Here is a 21,166-nt window from a genome sequence, read left to right as displayed (position 1 = left end):
TAGCTCTGTAGAAGTACTATTTAGTGTAGGTAAACTATTAATTAGAATTTAAATAAATTAGAAGACGCTCTTCGCAGAATGCTAAAAAGAAGCTTATCTCTAAAGATTGCTAAGTCTGCCTCTATCTTTAGTTAGAGGTTAGCAGTAGTTAGCTTATTTTAAATTCTTTAGGTTAACCTATAACACTCTGTAGTTGTAATAGCTAGACAAGACATTAGATAGCATCTCTTTAGCATAATTCTAGCGTAAAATTTAAATTTTTTAATAAGTTTTTAGTAACTCTAGCACTTAGTCTCTATACTAGAGTGTAAGAAACTTTAAACGTTAATACAAATATACAACTACTAATAATTATTACTACTAAGTATAGTTAGTTTTAGGCTCTGCTAAAAAGAGTGCTAACTATCTAAGATAATATTTAGCAGACGCTGTCTATAATTAGAAAGCTTGCAGGTTAGTTTACTATATTATAAGCCTAGAATAGAAACTACTATACCTAAGGCAGTTTAGCGCGCTAGTAAGTAAATTTATATCTAAAAGGTTAGCTAAGGTAGATAGTAAAGCCTTGCTAAATTTTTTAGACTCTATTTCTTACCTATCTTATTCTTTTAACAGCTTATTAATTTGCGTTATTATTTATTATTGCTATAATAAACCTATCTTATTTAAATACTCTAGTGCCTTCTCTAAGAAACTACAGCCTATTATAGGTACGCTTTAATAATACTAACTAGAGCTCTAGTGTTAAAAAACCTATAGAGTAACTATAATCTCTCTCTGCAATAAGCACCTTAAACTACAACTCTCTACTTAACAAATATAAGCCTAAACTAGTTGTCGCTAATAAAGAATTACAAGATTCTAGCGCGTTAGACGCTAATAATAGCAACATGCCTCTAATAGCCTAATAATAAGCTCTTGTAGCGTAAGCTGCTAAACAAGAGCGCCTAGACAAGATAAATATTTAATAGTAGAAAGGCTTTAATAGCGCTAGTGTCTCTAAGGCTACTAGTACGCCTTCTAGAGTACTAGTACCTGCTTAGGCTTGCGCTATAATATCTAATACGAATACTCGCTAAGTACTAAATTAAGCTCTAGCTACTACTAGGCTCTATAAGCTAGTTACTAAGACTACCTCTATAGTAGCAGCTCTACTGCAGAGAACTACTACTAATAGTAGTAGACTACTTATAATTAAATAAGCTATCTAATTGTTTATAACAATATAGCAGCCTGCGTTAAATAATACTTACTACCTAGATTTATAGGTAGCTACTACTATTATCTAGAATAATAAGTAGCTAAAATTAGTAGAACTAGTAAATTACAATAAGTAGCAGAATAAATTTAAATCTACTACTATCGCCTTAAGGTTCTAGCTATTCTTTAATCTAAACTCTACCTTATAGAATTTCTCTAAGAAGAAGCCTATCGCGCTTAAACTACTTAGAATAAGCTTAACAGCGTATATTAAATTAACAATTAAAGACTACGTTAAACTAAGAGAGGCTTTTGCTAAACTATTAGTGCATTAAGCTACTAGTAGTGCCTACCTCTATACACTGTTTAGGCGCTTTCTTAAAGTAAAATTAGCTAATTACGTTAATGTTACTAATTTTTACGACAAGCTAAACGCTGTTTAGAACAGCCTATAGTTAGTTAATTTCTAATACAAACTACTACCTTAGCTAGTAAATCTCTAGTTCTTATATAATCTAAATAATTTATTTAAAGAGCGTATTAGTGCTCTATACAATAATCTATTAATTATTAACCTTAAAAATCTAAGAAACTTTAACAAATTAGCCTCTAATATTATTATAGAAAAGCGATAACGCCTTGTAAATAATAGTATAGATTTAATTACCTTAGCTACCTTTAGAACAAAGCCTAAAGGCTAAAAAGTCTGTACCTAGTGCAAGAGTGCTAAATAAAATAGGCACGTATACGCTGCTACTCTACTAAGAGCTACCTATAGTTACTGCTATAATTATCTCTTAAACGCTTACCTTAAAAAGGCGTTCTAGAATAAGATAAATAGTAGCTAGAGCAAACGCAGCTACAGCGCAAGTTTAAAGCACGCCTACTCTAATATAATAGCTAACTATAATAATTTAAAATTATAGTAAGTAGAAGCTAAACTCTTTAAGTAATAAGTTGCTATTACTTAATTCTATAGGCCTAATAATTAGAAACTTAAAGTAACTCTCTAGATAAACGTTATCTTAGCAGCCCTTAACAAATAAGTTATCTATACTAACTAGGTCTTAGATAGTAGCGCAAAGGTACACTATACTAGCTAACACTAATTTTTTAGCAGTACTCTTAGGCTTACTCTTCTAGAATAGTAGGTAGTAGGCGTAGAGAGCGTAATTAAAATTACACACATTAGTATAGTTATACTACTAGTATTAGTAACTAGTAAAAAGAGAGTGTTTAGAAAGCTATTTAAAATTAAATACGTACTCTATTTAGAGTAGCTCTCTTTTAGCATTATTTTATAAAGAAGCCTTACGCTTCTTAATAATAAGCTAACTAATATTACGTTCTATACCTATAGTTTTACTATAGATATTATCTAGACTACGTTAAATTAGTTAATTGCGTAGAGGTCTTACAAGTAGATAGACCTCTATACCTTAAATATTAAGTAGTAAGCTTAAAATTTATTACTAATTACGTACATTGCTATAGTAATTAATTAGAAAGTCTCTCTAATTATCTAGCACTAACAGCTTACCTACCTAGGTAAGCAGCGCCTTAGAAAGCTTCTAATTTTACTTAGCCTAAAGGTTAGTAGTAAGCCTATAGATAAGTGTAATAATTACCTATAGGCTAGCCTCTTCTAGTTAAATTACTGCGAACCTAGATAATAGGCTACCTGCCTTTTTAAGCGCCTATTTATAGACCTCTTAGGCGCTGTTACTACTATAGATAATAAGAGCAATACTAAGAAAGTTATTAGTCTTCTTATTACTAACAATTATTCTAGGTTTTACTAGATTTAACTAATTTTAACTAAAGATAAAGCTACTACTTTATTTATTAAATTTAAGGCCTAGGTTAAAAACTAGTATAATTTAACTATTAGTATTCTCTGTAATAATAATAGTAGCAAATTTAATAACTAGCGTTTTAAAAAGATTCGCGCCGCTAGCAGAATTAAATATAAGCCTACTACCTCTAGAAACTCTAAGTAGAATAGAGTATTAGAAAGAGGTATAGAGCTTATTAGCTTTGCTATATAGGCTATTATAAAGTACTTAAATTTACTAGAAGTAACTTATAGTAAATTACTTTAGACTATAGTATCTCTTATTAACTACGCGCCTAGCTTAGTAAATTCTAGCAACGTCTCTCTATATAAGCGACTATAGAAAAAGCCTCTACTAATTTTATACCTACGCTCTATTAGCTATAAATATTAGGTGCCTATACTACGTAGTAGTATTAGGCTACCTAAACTTAGTAATTATAGTAAGCGTTACTACCTTCTTAGCTACTCTATAAGAGAGTCTAAGAACCTTTACTACGTCTAGAATTTAGACTACTAGCAGGTTATACTTATTAGAGACGTCTACTTCTATAAGAAAGTGTTTTTAGATAGCTAAATTAATATTCTCTTTATAGCTAGAGTGTCTAGATTAACTTTTTAGTAGGTTAATAATTAAGCTACTACTACGCTTAAGAGGGAGATAACTAGTATTCTAGTAAGCGTAATAGTAACTTTCCCTGCCTTAGTAACTAATAAGAGAGAGATTAATTCTACCTTTTAGATTTTAAATAAATCTAACCTACTAATTTACTAGAACAGCCTAAAGGCTTTTAACACTACTAATTTTAACGTAGTAGTCTCTAGAATTACTACTCTTAAATCTTAAGAGCACCTCTAGTTAGTATACTAGAAGGTTCTTACAGCCTCTACGCTATTACTATTAACTAGTAATAATAAGCCTAAGACTTTTAAGGCAGCTATATTAAGCTCTAAAAGTAAGCTCTAGGTTAAATCTATAGCTAAAGAGGTAAAATCTCTTACTAATAACTATACCTAGAAGATTGTTAACAATTTAAATGTCTCTAGCTTAATTCTAAGCAGAAAGTATATCTATAAGATTAAGGTAGACGTAGACAGCAAACTAATCTACTATAAATTCTACTAGGTTATCTAGAGCTTTAAATAGAAGAAAGAGGTAGATTTTAATAAAACCTTTACCTCTATAGTAAAGCTAATAAGTTATAAAGCCTTATTTATTCTAGCTTATATTCTTAGCTAGCACGTAGACTAAATAGATATTAAAACTACCTTTCTCTATAGTAATATTAACACTGCAGTTTACGTTAAACTTCTCTCTAACCTAGTTAGTAAGTACTTACTAGGCTTAGTTTGCTGCCTTTAAAAGGCGCTCTATAGGCTTAAATAAGCTCTCTAGATTTAGTATAATACGCTAAAGAACGCGCTTAAAGATTTAGAGTTTAAACTAATCTTAGAGAACTATAGCGTATTTGCTAATAAGATACTTAGTATTCTTATTATAGTCTACGTAGATAACTTACTACTATTTAGTAAGAACTATAAAGTAATAGACTACCTTAAAGCTAAACTTAGTTACTATTTTAGCATAACTAACCTTAGGCCTATGTTCTACTACCTTAGCATTAAAATTTAATGTTAATAGTATTTAAATAGAAAATATTTAAAGCTATACCTTACTTAGGTAGTCTATACTTGCTAAATAATTTAGACCTACCTTGCCTAACTTAGCAGCTCTAGAGATATTTTAGTGCCTATAGAAGCTAGCCTAGTACTAACTACTAATAAGCGTAAGGTAATAAAGAAGAACCGCTAATTCTACTAATCTCTAGTAGGCTCTCTAATATATCTTATACTTTGTACTTAGCTAGATATTGCCTATTTAGTTTTATAGCTTAGCTAGTTTACCTCTAACCTCTTAAAGCAGCATATTAATACTACTCTTAGAGTAGTAAGGTATCTTCGCTATATAGTTACTTAGAGTCTAGTAATAGATTTAAACTAAAAAGGCGACCTTATAGGCTTTACTAATACTAATTAGAGTAGAGAGAAAAAGTAGTAGTTATCTAGCAGCTATATTTTTACTCTAAATAGTATAGCTATTAGTTAGAGTTTAAAACGCTAGGCTACTATAGCCCTCTTATTCTATAAGGCTAAATATATTACTAAATTAGAAGCAACTAAAGAGGTAGTCTAGCTTAGCTAGCTAATAAAATTGCTAAGTAATACTACTGCAGGCAGCTATACTAGACTAGTAATAGTTACTATCTTTAGAGACAATAAGAGGGCTTTAGCTCTAGCTAAGAACTCTATATTTTATTTAAGAACTAAGTATATAGATATCTAGTACTACTTTATTAGAGAGAAAGTAGAGAAAGGCCTAGTTAACCTATAATATGTTAACACTAAATTTAATACTGCTAACAGCATAACAAAGCTACTTAGAGATAATAAATTTAAGCTCTTCTACTAGCGATTAGGCATAAAGAAAGTTAAGAAAGAAATTTAGCTAGGCGACTAAGCCTTAGAGGCTAATAAAGGGCGTAAGCGCGCTAGAATTAAAGAAGAAATAAGTATTAGGTAACTATAGCTGCCGCTAGAAGACAGCCTTTTACTACCTTACCTTTAGCTTTACTCTTGCCTACCTTAAGAGAGAGTGTTAAATTTAATAAGGTAGAAAAGAGTTATGTAAGCAGTAGCGTAGTTTAAATAACATTATTTTAACCTTAGTTAGATAAATTAATACTTTAAATTCTAAATTCTATCTTTTAAACAGGCCTCTGTCTGAACCGGAAGGATAGTTTTCGCGATCGACACCGTTCGCAAGATCGCGGACGTAGTAGTCGACTAGTCGGTATTCGTCGTCGGGCGGTGTCCAGCTCTCGCAAGAGAAAGATGTATCTGGAGAAGTCGCGATCACAGGCAGATGCTGTTGTTTCTGACCACGAGAGCCAGACAGTTCTTGGATCTCACGACCATGTTTGTTCGTCTGCTGACTGATGGTCGACGGGCCGACACCTTCGACGGCGTCGGTGTTGTAAGCGCGGTTCTTCGAAACATTAGCCTACGAAAGACAGGAGCTGGAAAGGAGAACTGAACTCACAATCAAGTCAGCGATGTTGTTTTGCGTCCAGCCGCTTCGAGCAAATCGCTGTGTCCAGTCTGGCCAGAGCGAGCCATGCGCGGGAAACCACTATACGATACATCAGCTGCGGTGTCTTTATTCGAGCAATCAGTATATACTCACGATGGCCATCTCCACTATGGTGACAGGTATCGAGCCCAAGAGCCGGATATCGACCTGCTTTGGGGCGCCCATACTGTACACCGGGTGCGGTTTACCATCAACACGGTAGTCTTTCATGTCGATGTTCATCTCCGTGGCGATACGTACGAGACCCTCGGGTGGTATGGTTCCTTGGCCACCTTGCTTGAACGTAGCTTCGGTTATTGGATCAAGCGGGACTGTGACATGGAAGCCGCCGCCAAGATCGAGAAGGTAGGTGCCTCGGGGTAACATATCCGGAGAGGATTCAAGAATAGCTTGATTGCAGCGGTCTCGGCTCAGCCGTGCGTCTTCTTCGAATGCTGAGGTATAGTCTTCAGTATTAAGAAGCGCATTCCGATGTATGGTGACTTGGCCAGGATATCGGCGCCTCGCGTCGATAAGGTCGGCGAATTCGAAGTCAAAGCCTGAGACGCCGGGGCCGATCGGGCTGGTTCTACCTCCAAGGAAGCCCAATGCTCGAGCAAGATTCTTGCCTCCTTGACACTCGCTTGGCGTTCGAAGACGTATCGCTGCGGAGATCTCGCCGTCGGCTTCAATATGCGGTGTCGGCAAGTCATTGCGACTGTCTTCCTCGGCGTCTAAGCTTGCTGCTGCCAGGTCCAGCGAGTCACTTCGCGGTCCGAGGGAGCTCGACAGTGGCGTGGCGAGTTGCGGTGATATACCGCTGTGCAGTGGGCTAGCAGGCTGTAACCGATGGGCGTTCCCAGTTTCAAAGTCATAATTGGCGATGGCCTTGACGTTCATACTGGTTGTATGTTGGTAAGGCTTGGTCACTCCGTTGGCCTTACTGGGCGCTCTCATCGTAGTCTTCTTGGGTTCTCGTTTGGACGCGATATGGACCTGAGGTATAGAAGGTATGCTCATAGATGGAGAATCATATGTCGAATATCGCGTCGTGGGGTGCATGTTGCCTGTAGGCATTGGAAGGGGCTCATGAGGGGCGAAAGCGTACGCGGAAAGGTCACCAGCAAGCGAAGTAGTCTCTGGATCGCGCATAGACTGCGAAAGAAACGACGACGCTGGCTGTTCATCTTCCAGTACATGGTACATAGCGCCAGGGAACTGTTGATGGTCATGCGCGGACTGGCGCGCTTCATCTACGCCGAGGGTAGCGCCGAAGACGAATTCGTCTGCGCCGGTGGACCACATCGCACCGATAGGGTGGGACTGCGGTGTACGCGAGGGCTCGTCGCTCTCAGAGGCTCGCTCCGTGGACGAATGGCTTTCGTGTCGCGCCCAATTACTGGGGAATTGCTGCGGCGGCATTGATGGCTTCCTCGGCGGAGATGGCCGTGAGCCTAGCGGAGTAATTTGCGGTGCGCTGATGGTTGCGGCAAGGATCTCGAAGATAGTCGATCAGTTTTTGGAGTAAACCTTGGAAGTATCTGTAGCAAGGCGGGCAAGTCAGTGGACGATGGGCTCAGTGCGCCAAGCGAGCCTTACCAGATGTCTTTGTCAAGAATTGCACTGGATGGGTACACTAGCGAGCTTGGTGACATATGGCTGCAGTGTGTATGTCGAGTTAAGTAGGGCGCGGTGTAGCGATTGGATGTTGAGCATGGCGAAAGAAAGGGTCGACGAGAGTACAACGTCCGCGTTCGGCTGTTGCGGCCAAGGGGCTGCGCTAGCCTCTATGATGCCTTCACGGCCACCATCTGCTTTCCAATAAACGGTCTTTTACAGAATATTGTAATAGATCATAAGATCTAAAAAGGCTTATCGCGACGCTAAGAGACACTTAAAAGACAATAATTCCAGCGGTAGAAGTGGCCTTGACGGGTAGACTCTAAACACCGCAGCTTTCTCGCCATAGATTACAAGGCGTCGAGTACGAGATGCGCTATGGTCGCTCAGCTCTGATATCATCTTAATGTACTCGATCTTGCTTGATTTTCAATACACCGGGTTTGCTGCCAAACTTCAAAGGACCAATCTTCGGGTCAGATACACTTTGTCTGATTGATCTAATGTGGTATGTGCTATACAAAGCAGTTCTCGACATACCCAGCTGCAAACAGTGCGCAACGCTCACCGACTCGGTGAATCTAATGCTGGCATAATAGAGCAACGACAACCACGTTTCCTCCGCGATCTTTCGACTAGAGTCATCCTTCACAGTGTTCTTCTCTCGAGGCGGTGAAGTGCTCGATCTACTTAGGTGGTGACTAAATTTCATCAAAGAGTTCATGTTCACTCCGGGAATTATCTCCTAGAAATTGTAATTAGATGGGATAAGGATATGCATCGATACGGACTGATGCCAGTGACCAAAGGCCAAGTAACAGTAAGAGAGGGGTGGACGGCCAACATACCAGATAACATGGATACATCCGCCACCGAAGTGGCCCCAGTCTTGTACTCTGGTACAGGTCGTCGAAGCACTTCCTCAGTCTTTGCAGATATGGCCATACCAGGCGCATGAAATGCCATATCTGGAAGGGGTATAGTCCCCAGAAAGCATGCGTGGCTGAGTCTGAGCAGATTCGTACCTGGCACGGGTGCGCCCTTCAAATCGGGGAGAAGTTGAGGCTGTGCGCTGTAGAGCGGGTCTGGAGAGAGGAAATTTTGGGCTGAATTCTGCGGAAGAGTGAGCTCCGTAGGTGCGATGTTATTCCGAGGCTTCTGAAGACGAGAAGATGACTTAGATGCAAACTGTCCGTAGCTCCTCTCGTCGAAGCCCAGCTGCGGACGTCTCCGGATTTGTTGATTGAGAGTATCAAAGCCGACGTCTGTGATGTCTCCTGCAAGCGACTGCGGGTATGGGAAGGGGGGTGTAGCGTTTTCGAATTCGTCTATCCTATGCGGATAAGCTATCGCATAGTCAAAGTCGTATGCTGGAAAGGCTAGCGCGTGTATTAGCGATACATTATCACATCCTTTGACTGAAGATAACCTACCGGTGTTGATGCTGGAGCTGATCGTCGCCTGGTTGGTCGTCGCGCGCGGGAATTGAGCGTTGCGCTTCGAAGTGCACTGTGAACGGTTGACGATCGCGGGCTTGCTGGACGTCGTATTCCAGCTCTCGAGGCCGAAGTTCTCTCCCCCAACTCCCAGAGAGTTCGTGTCATCAAAGTAGGTATCGTACTCTCCCGGGCCTGTGAATAGTCCTTGTACACCCAGGTATGTGGTGCTTTCGCTCAGGTGGCGCATATACTCCCCTGGAGGGGCAATTGCCCTCACATAGCAGTCTTCCGACATTGTTGTGCTAGGTATACCGAGCATTGTGCGCTGGAAGAGGTCTAGAGACCCGTCATAGGTGTCTCTGCGCGGCGCTGTGGATCTAGAGTCAGGGCTATGATGAGCTTTACCAACATTGTGCAGGCGCTGCGTAGACTGACGCAATACATGACCTTCAGACAAGGGGTGTCAACTTACGCATCGCTCTTCCGTCGTATAGGGTCTGGCAAAAGCCTGTAAAGTTGGAGAGGAGGCAGAGTTTGAGCCAGATTCTTGCCTCGGGTATCACACAGGCCAGAAAGGGCGCTGGAAGAAACACACTAGTACGAGAACCAATCTGAAAAGGCTGCGTAGTGAAGCTCCGCATCCAACGAGGTTAGTCTTAGTTCCATTTTGACATCGTCAATGCTTACTGGAATGGGTAGCAATGTGCATATTGTCAGTAAGAAAGACACTGATAAGATAGGCCTTTAGTGGGAAGACATAGAACATGTAACATTGCGCTAAGAACACAGCGTAAGCTGTAGGCACAGCTCTGAATATCTAACATGACCTTTCGCCAGCTATGACCATCCATCAGCCAGGCATAGAAAGACCTGTTGGCTGGCTATGTACATCTTCCTGAAGCGTCTTTGCGGTCATGACTTCTTTAGTCTTGGTGAAAATACCGTCCCGCTGCCCACCACTTTCGGACAACATCGTAGGTTGGATCATGAACCCGAGTCGCATCGTAAGTCTGCTGCGGAAAGATTCGCTCCAGCGCCTCCCAATCAGTCTGATAGAGACCAAGGGGACTAGGCTGTGGAAGAGGACCATATAGTTTAACCATTTCCTCTTGTACTTGTTCGACGTAACGCTCAAGTTGAGATAGTCGTACGTTATTATGGCCGTGTCGACGAGCGTGCCAGACAGCAAGGGTCAGCACCCCCTGATCAGCTCCTCCAGGCCAGTATACTAGTCCGTCGCCCAGGCTGACAAGGAAGCAGTCGCGAAGATCGCAGAACTCGGTAGTTGAGTTCACACGATCAGTATTGATCGCAGAGAGCGTAAGACCGGCGGCGGCGCAAGAGTGATCACGAGCATCTCGTCGATGCTTCTTCATACTGCCGGCGGAGTGGGCCCGTAAATCGCCTACACTAAGCTGGCGGGAGTAGAACTTTGAGATTCGTCAGCAAGGTTCTTGAAGACAGAGGCAGTAAGTACTGACGATCAGCTCACGTAACTTATGAAGATTCCATCCGCTCGCCTCGAAGCGCTTCCAGAGAGCCCTCCAACATGAGGCTGCTCGAGGAAAGAACTGCATCGTTCGTCAGTTCATTTTGCGCGCATGGGGGATGGATTGAGTAGCCTACCGCAGCGATCTCCACAAGAGTCACCTCGATGTTGGGTCCAATCAGTCGGACGTCAACATGATCCCATAGCGCTACGCTGTTGAAGGAACAGTATGAGGATTCTAAAGCCTTCTCAGGTAGAACCATACGTGGGGTGATGCAAAGCCAGGCAAGTTTACGAGACTCTGGCCACTCGTACCGATGGATACCAGCGGAACCACTGGAACGAACGCCGGATGTTCTAGGTCCTTGCGGTACAACGATCTGGTCCTGGCGTTTAAGTAGAATAGGTGGTGGTGGTGGTTGGTAAGCTTGGAGAGCCTGCGCCGGCTGTTGGGCTTCGAGGTATCGTAGATACCCCGAGAGGCTGTGATACATAGCTTGGTTTACGAGTTCGAGGGTGTTGAGGGCTTCAAATGCTAATCGCACGTCACGCGGAACGCGCACGGTGTATCCGGGCGCGTACCTCAAGAGTTCGACACACTCGGCAACGATGATACCCCTTCCGTTGGCGGAGTCGCGAACCCAGTACTGTAGACCACTCTGTGTGGGAGCCATGGCTCCGATCTGCTCCAGTCGCTCGCTCGAGTCGCAGAAGTCCTTGATGATCAGCTGGACCGAGGTTGTATTGAACGCGGCCTCGCGGCGCAGTCCGTTGCGAGTCAGTTCATCTGACGCTTGATAGTCTTGAACTTGAGCGAGATTATCGTCACCGCCGTAATTGATGATGTGGTTCAGCGTGTAGCTTGAGCCACCTGAAGGAGAGGCCGCACTATTCGCGAGATCTGTGACGGTCGTATTTAGCACATTGAACCCCAAGTAGGCTAGATTGGGATTCGACTGAGGAGACTTACCGCTGTTCTGATTCATAATGTCGCTTGCTCTCGTTCTGGTGATGTCAAAGCTGTGGTAGTGTCAAGAGGGTCTGTCGGTCATATGGTTTTAGTATATAACCCCACCCACACGTGAATAGATACGGCACGTGCACACGCGCTTGGATCCAGCGTTTGTCATTAGCTAAGGTCAGGAGAGTAATTGTATTACCATACGAGATTACGCAGGCAGCAAAGTAAAATGCACCATGAGTTTTACTTGATGTGTCGAATATCGCCGTCTGATCATCACTCTCCGCGTCACAGTCTGCCAAAACAGCTCCTGTGTAGCATTTCCATAGCTCTATATCCAAAGGAAAGGTCAAGGGTTAGAAGGCCCAAGCATCCGCGTCCGGTCCGTCATGCGAATGAAGCGTTCTTGAACACTGATGTGGGACACCACAGCAAATGTTGAACAGAAAAGCCATCTCCTGTTCGTATAACTGAGTCGCCACGAAACCGAGTCTCCAATATCTGGTATGGCTTCCTAGATGCCGCCAGAACTTTTACCATACTTGCTCACAAAATGTTTGTGGATCATAGCAAGGAAGGCCGGCGAAGGCGTGTCTTCCAATACCACGTTTGTGTCCGGCTGAATCAGATCCGCAGCGGGAACGGATATGCCGTGCTTCGCTGCATACTGGACGATCTCCGACATCTTGACATCCATGTCATGGGATACATTCCGCACATGCCAAACGCAGTGCGTCATGAGCTGTGCGTTGCGACCAGCGGGGTAATGCACTACTCCGTCCCCCAGATGGTAAAGGAAGTAGTCGTGAAGAGGCCAGGTGCGGGCATCTTTGTCCAGTTTCCCTCTCGGTGACATGTTTGAAGGTACGTTCGTGGTGAAAGTATGCTCTGGTATGTCTTCCGGTCGGTTATCGTGATAGTGGTGGAAGGTCGTCCGGTGGAAGCTCTTACCCGAGCGTAGCTGACGAACATAGGCCTGGTTAAGTAAGCATAAGCTTGTATATGTGACTTATGGAAAGAGATTCAAAAACTCACTATGAGATCAGCGATCGCCTTTGGGGCCCAGGACTTCCGAATGCGATCCCAAAGCTCGTAGTTCACGGTCTGAAATGGAAGAAACTGATCGAGTATCAGTGAGCGCTTTTCAGATCGGAGCAGTAGACTTACAGTGAGAATTTCCTGCGCAGTCGTGACACAGTTGATCAAAGTAGGATCAACCGTTTTTGGTGGAGCCACACCCCTCAGCTCATGACGATGGTGGGAGTTGGCCGCGGGTGGAAGGCTTGCCAATGGTCTACCTTGAATCTCGACAAAGGCACGGATCTGACCACGGGACATTGCAATGCCTGCACATCCCTGACCGGCGATATCTTGTGTGTTTCTGAAGGGGTTACCAGCCATGTAAGCAGCAATGGGGTCCGCTAAGCCAGGCTGGGGGGCTACGCCTGTTGGAGGCATAGCTACCGGGATCACGGGCTGACTTGGAGGTGCTACTACCACTGCCGGTGCGACCGCCATCGCGTTGAGCACCGCCTCTGGCGCAGACGCTATCGGATCATGTGTGGGGATAGCAATTTGAGCGCTCAGAGCTGGCATGAACATGTCTAAGATGCGGTCCAGCTCCTGCGACGAACAAGCTGAAAGTAGACTCTCGGAGGGTAGTGACGAGCGATGCTGATACAGTGATTCTTCTGCCAGTGCGGAGATCTCGTGGTGGGGTCGCTTACCAGACTCATGCACTTGTCCTTCTGCATTGTTAACTGCATTAGCTGTGCGAAGTACTTGGACCCCGTTCTCAGTTTCAGAAGCTTTTCGCTTTCTCGGTCGACCCAGGGTATACTCCTCGTCGATCTTTACCCCATTTGACATTGATGCAATCTGCTTATGGTATACTTCTTGAATCTCAGCTGGTGCCATCTGCAGATAGTAGTCAGGCGTTGTAAGGAAGATATCAATCCATGCGTCGTGAAGGCGATCTTTGGATATCATGTATAGTATCAGGTCGTCATCGTCCTGGTTCTGTCCAAGCCGCATCAATAAATCTCTGGAGAACTCAATGACTGCCCTGACTCGCCGGCGATGATATTCGTTGCTCTGCAAAAGCCGGTCCTGCAGCAGATTTCGACGCGTGTAGTGTGCGGGTGTGTACGTCACGGCGGGATTGTTCCAAGGAAGGTCTGCAAGAGAAGGTGGTTGCTCTCGCTGGGCGCTACGGTCGACCTCGTTCGCCATCTGCGACGTGACGCCGCGCGGGGCCGACATGGCCGACATGGACGCTACAGGTCGATTTCCATATGGGTGAGACACCATGTCATTGCCTGGGGGGTCTGAAGTGCGTGTCAGTAGGAACAAAAATCGCGATTTGGAAGCTTACTTCGGGCTCCGTTACTCGTCGTAAAACTGTCCGGTGCATCCATGTTACACAAAACTTTGTAAGAAGATGAGAAATGTTTGAGCCGAGGCTGAAAGCGCTATGCAAAAGATAAATGAGTAGAGAGCTTTGTCAACCGGGTTGAGTTGTTCGAGAGTTCGGCGTTCGCATGAGCCCATAGGCCATCTGCTCTTGGTGGGGGGGGAGAGGTCGTCCGCGCAACGCCAGAACGCTCTAATCCATTTCGGGAAGTAACTGTGAGTCGCATGCTCGAGCACAAATGACAGGTGGCGAAAATACAGAAACTTGAATGGACACATGACCGTGTCATGGAGCCTACACGAAGGCTTTGTGCTTGCCGGCATAGTGAGGATATACGCGATAGTAAAGAATGTGCGGAGAAAGAAATGGCTTCAAAGTTGCAGTCGGTACGTGATGAATGGACGCAAGCTTGAGACGAGGGTAAGACTTGATATGGGTATTAATCATGGTATCACAGATTCTTGCTCATACTACCATGAGCCGTCGCAAACCTTGATTCCTGATTACCTACTAAGCTTTGATCGCTTGAGCATCGCAGCATAGATCACAACGAGCAACGAGTTCCATGGTCTGATGAAAATTGTTGCGAGTGATGATGGTCGCATGATGGATGAGCGAAGATGAGGTGGTTGCAGCTGTTCGGCCATTTGAGGCTCCCCCCACACTAAACTGATTATGGACAGGGGCATGCTTGGCGGCAAACTTCGCAACCTGGGGATCGGCCGCCCCGCTTCCAACGCCGACAACGTTTTACTGAACGCCCGAAGGCACAACCAACAAAAGACGCCTCCACTAGTACCTGGGTATCGAAACCTGTTTGCGCGGCTCTTGCGCCAACGACTCCCCGCTCGTCTGTCTCATCAGCGACTCCAAACTACGGATGGTCGCCGAATTTGTTCCAGTAGTCGGCCTTCATCGCCAAAAGCCTCGCGGGCGACGGCAACTGGTCCTCCACAGCTAGGTTTGTGACGTTCATCTGCTCATTAACCGGTACTGTGATGTTGTACTGCCTTGCGTACGCAGCAGCTTGACTGAGACGAACGTGGCGATCCCCGGTGACCCTTCGAACGTGCTCGATGACACGCGTCAACAATTGCGCTTGACGTCCAGCAGGTGGATGAGCCACACCATCACCCATGTTGTAAAGGAAGAAGTCGTGCAGTATCCTGTTCTCGCCTTTCAAGAGGCTGTCTCTGCTGACGTTGCGAAGGGAGGCGGTGGGAACGAAGTCTGGATGCTCCTCTTGCCATTCTTCAGCGGCTTTAAAATGATACGAGATCTTCGAACGACTACAGATTCCCGGTGTCTGAGTATCGTGTGCATAGTTCTGGTGAGAATGGCGTTAGCTTAGTCTTCTGTCAAAATCCAAGATTTGAAGCCACACTTACAATGTAGCGGGATATGTCCATGGGTCTCCAATGACGCATCGCCCGGACACACGTCTCGCGAGTGGACGTGCAGCTATTTGGAAAGTACTGCCAAGTTGTTAGTGATTTGCTAATGTGCTTGAATCACACGGATGTTGCACTTGCCGTAAACATCTCCTCAATCGACGTCTCAAAAGGGCAGCAGCGCATGTCAACGGATGCAGGTGTCCGGAAGTTGGTCATCTCAGTGCCATGTACTGAAATTGCAAGAGAAGGTAGTCGTTGGATGCTTTTACCCTCGATCTCCACAAATGCTCGGATACGCTCAGCACTCCAGGCGGTGTTATTGTTACCCGGTGGAAGTTCACTTCCTGGTCGGAAGCCCGCAGTGGTAATACCCTTTGCTTGAAGCAGCTGATGGAAAACTGGCGGAGCCGCCGGGTTTTGCTCGAAAGCAGCTTCACCGCTGCGTATAGACCGCAAAGGAAACACAGGCACTTGGGCGACAGAGTGCTGACCTTGATGAGGGCCTGGAACTAGAGCCGATGCTGGCTGCATGTTTCCCTGAGACGCCTGTTGTGCGGACTGGGCCGGTGCTAACAGTGGGCGTGCTTGAGGTACATGCTGTGTAGGATGAGCGGACGACAAGCGCTGGGGGGCGACAACGGCCGGGAACGGGAATGACTGGACGGACAAGCCTACCGGAGCCGCAGACGACTGGCGGAGCGCATGAGGACTTGTCTCTGATAGTTGTTCCAGGAGCAGACCTTTCCTCAGCCCGGTTGTGTCTGTAATGTTACGGCGCGCCAAGTTAGGCTGACCATATCCATCTTTGAGCGTAGTCCCGTTTGAAGGGTCTCTGGCGACGTCGGGGTATGGGGTCTTTTCGGCAACTCGCGGGGTCTGTGAGTGGGTCAAGTGCTGAGAATGCGAGCAACGGGGAGCAAGTTGCTCAGATAACTCTCCTGGCAGAAACCAATCATAGCTGGTGGACAGACTGGTCTCATCCTGCATGGTCCTCGCGAAGCTCGGCCAAACTCCAAAGTTGTCGACCAGGTCTTCCTCGTAGGCCGACCTTACTCCAGGCGGCGCTAAATCGAGCCATCCCTCGGCGAAGGTGAAGAAGGTTATCCATTCCTCTGCTAGACATCCGCATGGCAGCCAGTAACGGTGGCTGGCAGCCAATTCGACAGCTGTGGGTGTCGAAGAAACACAACTAGAGCTGTACTTCCAGATACTTGCTAAGAGCGGTGCGATGCTCTGGTGATTCATGCAAAGGTCGTCGGCTTCGATCATGGCTCTCGTGAGTATTGGCTTTATCCTCGAGGTGGGAGTCTCGGCGATGAAGCCAGTCAAGGCGTTTGGGTGGAAAGCCATTGGATCACACTATACTTGATTCAGCGATGTGATAGGAACCATATCTGCCGTAACTGTTAGTCTTTGAGTTCCTGTTCTCGCGAATCGTAGCGCATACAATTCTTGTTGTATCAAGATCCGTCTCTGCGCAGTTCGCCGTTCGTTGGAGGGGTGTTAGTCGCAATGACACTGCGCTACACTCGTAGAATGGGTGCGATTCTCATGCAGGAATTTGTTCGCGGCTGTAAGTATCTTGAAAACGAACCAGAGGGGGCGTAGCGGGCTCTGGTCCAGATGTTGTGAGTTGCAAAGTAAACGATATGGCTGGACGCCCAGTCGAGGTCTGTGCCCCCAAACAACCCCTCCAGTAGTGAAATGTATGCGTACAGGCGGTATGCAGCTCAACAAGAGGCCGACTACGCGAAGACAGCGCTTTACTGAGGCACATCGTGCCAAACAATGCTTGGCACCTCCTCCGAAACCGGTAGGTAGGTCCACTGAGCCAATGCGTCGTCACTACGGCCAGCCTTTCGAACCTGTCCATAAGCACGAGACGAAGGTTTGTCTAGCTGATGTCTTTTCTTGGCTGAGTAATGCTGTGCCCTAGTGGAACTCGTCGCAGATGCGGTCAAAATCCTGTGCCTGATGGAACTCGGATATCCATGCTCTCAATACATCATTCTCTCCAGTTAAGGTAGTACGTGTATATAGAGGGAGACTTCTGACCAGCCATATCTCCGTTTCTTCGGAGTTCATTTCGACTGAGCTCGTTATCACATACCCTCCAGTGTCACAGGCCGTGTGCTCACTTGACCAGCAATCTCTGAGCATCTAAAACTTCGCATACGTAAAGCTATCTCCCGCAACTACGTGGCCTCCTATTGGTCGCTTGCGTTTCATATAACAGGGTATCCTTTCCAGGCGCGCCGAGAGCGCACTAGGCAATTGTTTGATCTCGAGGCGACTTTGGAGCACAGACAGCGTCACCGGGTCATGCTTCGATTTACAAAGCTGCCGAACGTTAGTCTCGTGTGTGCTCTTCTCTCCTTTCCACCCAAGAGACTGCACAGGCAAGTCAATTGTGACAATCTGTACGTCGTCAACAGCGTTCGCGACGGACTCGCCTTTCCTAATTCGGCAATCAAAATGCGAAACGTCATGTCTACCTGCAACAGCTATGCAAGGCCTACCATCAGCATAGATCAAGCTGATACAGAGGCCCCATACTCGTCCGCCCTACATCTCTAACACTGTCCAGAAGTAACGGGCCCCAACACCAAGTACTCGGCACAGGCTATAGACCACGACGTCCTCGCCGCGCGTGGTGTTGGCGCGTTCTCCCCACCTGTGTCAACATCGCCAAACTTCCACGCCACCTGTCCGGCCGCAACAAAAGAGCTCCAGTGTGCCCCCCTCATCGACGAATTCATCAAACGCCTGCAAGACGAGAAGAAGGATAGTGTGAAGGCTTCTCCGAGCTTCAACACGACAGAGATACGGGGTCTGGCCAACAACAAAATCGGATTCGTCTCCGCGATGCGGCTCTCCACAGTCCAGGCACTCCTCGCCCGCTACGTGTCCATGAACGATCTCGCAGCCCTTGCCAATGCATGCTCGGCCATTGGAGGTTCCCTGAACCTGGGAGATGAATATAGCAGGAAAATGTTTGAGAGGTTGACCAAGAACAATCGGGAGGCTCTTGAGAACTTGCGTGGGCCGCGCACCAAGCGGAAGCTCGATGGTGGTGAAGAGACTGTGTATGCACCATCATGGCGCCCTCGATCGCGAGAACGGAAGAGGCTCAAAGCTTTCGCCTCGGTTTCCATACATGACTAGAGACTTGCGCGTCTTTTCTTGTATAGCAATAACTTGATCCAGGGGGCGTGACGCAGAAGCGTAAAAGTTTATAGCGACTTCATGTATAGTCGGGCATTCGGAAATGTTTCTCATTCTATCACTCGGTACGCGAGCTGCCGAGATGTCAAAGCCGACCCTCAGTGACCAAGGAACGTGATGATAGGGACGCGTGCCGTGCTGAAGTTAGCCAAATCGTGCTACAAACTTCGCGACTCGCTTGTCTTTCCCAGTACGCAGACTACCCGCAACAGCCTCTACACAACGTCACTGTTCCTTTAGCTGCTAATGAAACAATGATTATTCGAAACTAATGTGTACTTCCTTTGTCCGTTAAAACCTCGTCGTATTCGAACCAGGAACCCGGGCATCTTCTCAAATTGATGATCATGGTTGGTAGACAGGACGCTTGTGAGCGCTGTACATCCAAATGGTGATTTAGGTCATCGCAATGGCCACAAGGGCCAAAATATCGATGGGCGGACGAATTGAGCGCCTTATACACTTGCATGCTTCGCAAACAGCGGATCCGCAAGATCGTCCAACTCGCGTATCCTTGTGCTTCACGTAGCGTCAAGTACGCATGAGATCCCAGACGCTGGACTGGGAGATGATAGGGCATTCCGTCATGTGCTATATGTCCTACTCGTCTCCAGTAGTAATCAGCCCGCAGCCGAAGACATTGTAATTCACTGTCGAGGAGATCAGCAGAGATCACACGGACCACAAATAGACTGCCCGTATACTTACCTCCACCCGCACTGAAGAACAGCATCTCATGTCACTCGCAACAATGGCGGGTACAAGGCGGTCATCGTATCCCCCAGCCCAAGGCTCTACATTGGACGCTTTCTTCACTGAGGTACCGCGAAGATGCCCAGACACACTTCGTATCGCTTACAACGAATCCAGGACACTACAGCCTCTCCGGAAATTGCACGCGAATCGCCGGATGCCCGCCGCACTCCCTCCCCGCAGCCTTCCGAGGACGGTATCTTTACGAAAAGCTACTACGAGGGCCTCGCTGAACGCTGGGGAGTCACAGTAGCCGAGTTCAATTATCAGGAAGACAGACCACGGTTTTGGCTGCGCAACTTAGATCGCACTGGCCTTGACCACGATGAGAGGCTCTCGCCATGGGCGCTGGCGTATTACGATAAATACCCCAACGAGATGAACGACGAACGGACGCGCAACCATTACGAGCGTGGTACAGGAAAGCCGAGGGTGAAGACGTTCGTGGACATGAAGGGAGTGACGCCACTTGTGAGAGACAACGACGGAAACTTTAAGCCGGCTACCCAGTGGCAAGAGGTGCCAGATGAGCCTACAGTCGACCTCGGTGGTCCGTCACACTGGTATACCAGAACACCAAAGCCGCGGAGTAATTGGCTTGAGACGCTCAATCGAACACCCAACACGACAGGGCCACAACGTCCTCAGCCTCCTGCACGCCCTGATCGCAAGGTCCACCGTCTTCCGACCCTGCATGACCACCAGTACCAACCTGTCAGGTATCCCCCGAGCAGCAGCTCTGAACCGGAAACCGGACTTCCTGGGGTTGACGAGGGCTCCGCAGCGCCAAAGGGCGCTGGAGACGCCAACTTCTCACCAGCCGCGGAGGATGCATGGCCGATGGAAGTTGACGACGATTTCGCTGAAGGATTCGAGGAGCGCCTTGTAGATGTTGACGGAGACGATTTCGGAGATGATCTGCAAGACGACCTTGAAGACGAAGGCAGCGACGATCTCCATATCGAACCTCAAAACGTTCTCGAGGATGACTATGAGGACGGTGTTCAGGACAATGCTGAAGGCGATGTTGAAGACAGTATCGAAGACGCTCCCCAAGCCAGCGCCAAAGACGATCCTATCCATGATCTCGAAGACATCTCCGTGCTGAGCGACATGTCAGCGCCTGACGAAGACCTCGCGCTACAAATGTATCGCGAAGACCTCGAAAAGATCCATTCGCATCTGATCAAGGAGACCAGAGACAGTCTTTGGCGTTCTCTTCCCTTCGACACCAGAGAAGAATACGAGACAGCGCTTCCACTTTACAACAAAGGGCTACCGAAACTTGGCAACAAAGAAGCTGAGGTGGTGAGTCTAGAGGATGCGATGAAGGCACGAAGGGACTATGACGAGTATCTCCGCGAGAATATGCCGAAACCCGCAGACAGAAACAAGGAGCCTGAGCCGTCGACGGTACGTAGACAGCCGAGGCGGTCCACCAGGAACAAGTAGGAGGAAGTCTTATTGGCCTAGACGACATGTAGAGTATGTGGCCAGATTTCGGGAGCTAGGACAAGTATTGATTTCTTGGTCGCATTGTGTCCAGTACGATGTTGGCAGAAGTCTGAGATGTGGCATTGAAGTTTGTATCGGGAAGGATGATGTACAGGCACTACACGCTTGTTGCTTGACACAAGATAGTTTGTTAGCATCTTCTAGTAAAAACCAACAAGCAGGCGATCGTACTTAGTATGAGCGTCTCCCAGTC

The 21,166-nt window shown here is 46.4% G+C and overlaps 6 protein-coding genes across 6 annotated transcripts; 1 reads left to right on the top strand and 5 right to left on the bottom strand.

Moving 5' to 3' along the window:
* Positions 1–5,792: 5,792 nt before the first annotated feature.
* J4E83_002410 (uncharacterized protein) lies at positions 5,793–7,064 on the bottom strand (the record flags this gene model as incomplete). Its single annotated transcript, XM_049329358.1, has 3 exons — positions 5,793–6,080; positions 6,135–6,224; positions 6,279–7,064. The coding sequence occupies 3 exons, from the start codon at positions 7,062–7,064 to the stop codon at positions 5,793–5,795; spliced, it is 1,164 nt and encodes a 387-aa protein (XP_049191037.1).
* A 1,070-nt stretch (positions 7,065–8,134) lies between these two features.
* J4E83_002409 (uncharacterized protein) lies at positions 8,135–9,518 on the bottom strand (the record flags this gene model as incomplete). Its single annotated transcript, XM_049329357.1, has 4 exons — positions 8,135–8,160; positions 8,633–8,752; positions 8,810–9,163; positions 9,218–9,518. 4 exons carry the CDS (start codon positions 9,516–9,518, stop codon positions 8,135–8,137), a joined length of 801 nt encoding a protein of 266 aa, XP_049191036.1.
* Positions 9,519–10,720: 1,202 nt separating this feature from the next.
* J4E83_002408 (uncharacterized protein) lies at positions 10,721–11,698 on the bottom strand (the record flags this gene model as incomplete). Its single annotated transcript, XM_049329356.1, has 1 exon — positions 10,721–11,698. The coding sequence occupies one exon, from the start codon at positions 11,696–11,698 to the stop codon at positions 10,721–10,723; it is 978 nt and encodes a 325-aa protein (XP_049191035.1).
* A 489-nt stretch (positions 11,699–12,187) lies between these two features.
* On the bottom strand, positions 12,188–13,944 carry J4E83_002407 (uncharacterized protein; the record flags this gene model as incomplete). The annotated part of the gene is made up of 2 exons (XM_049329355.1): positions 12,188–12,649; positions 12,709–13,944. 2 exons carry the CDS (start codon positions 13,942–13,944, stop codon positions 12,188–12,190), a joined length of 1,698 nt encoding a protein of 565 aa, XP_049191034.1.
* A 1,016-nt stretch (positions 13,945–14,960) lies between these two features.
* On the bottom strand, positions 14,961–15,495 carry J4E83_002406 (uncharacterized protein; the record flags this gene model as incomplete). Its single annotated transcript, XM_049329354.1, has 2 exons — positions 14,961–15,413; positions 15,475–15,495. 2 exons carry the CDS (start codon positions 15,493–15,495, stop codon positions 14,961–14,963), a joined length of 474 nt encoding a protein of 157 aa, XP_049191033.1.
* A 3,961-nt stretch (positions 15,496–19,456) lies between these two features.
* J4E83_002405 (uncharacterized protein) lies at positions 19,457–20,910 on the top strand (the record flags this gene model as incomplete). The annotated part of the gene is made up of 2 exons (XM_049329353.1): positions 19,457–19,525; positions 19,576–20,910. 2 exons carry the CDS (start codon positions 19,457–19,459, stop codon positions 20,908–20,910), a joined length of 1,404 nt encoding a protein of 467 aa, XP_049191032.1.
* Positions 20,911–21,166: the final 256 nt, after the last annotated feature.

This window comes from Alternaria metachromatica (assembly GCF_023757995.1).
Source record: "Alternaria metachromatica strain BMP 0045 chromosome Unknown scaffold_4, whole genome shotgun sequence".
In the NCBI taxonomy this organism is placed as follows: domain Eukaryota; kingdom Fungi; phylum Ascomycota; class Dothideomycetes; order Pleosporales; family Pleosporaceae; genus Alternaria; species Alternaria metachromatica.
The sequence above is the reverse complement of the archived record's forward strand: the minus strand, read 5'-3'. Positions and strand labels throughout refer to the sequence as shown.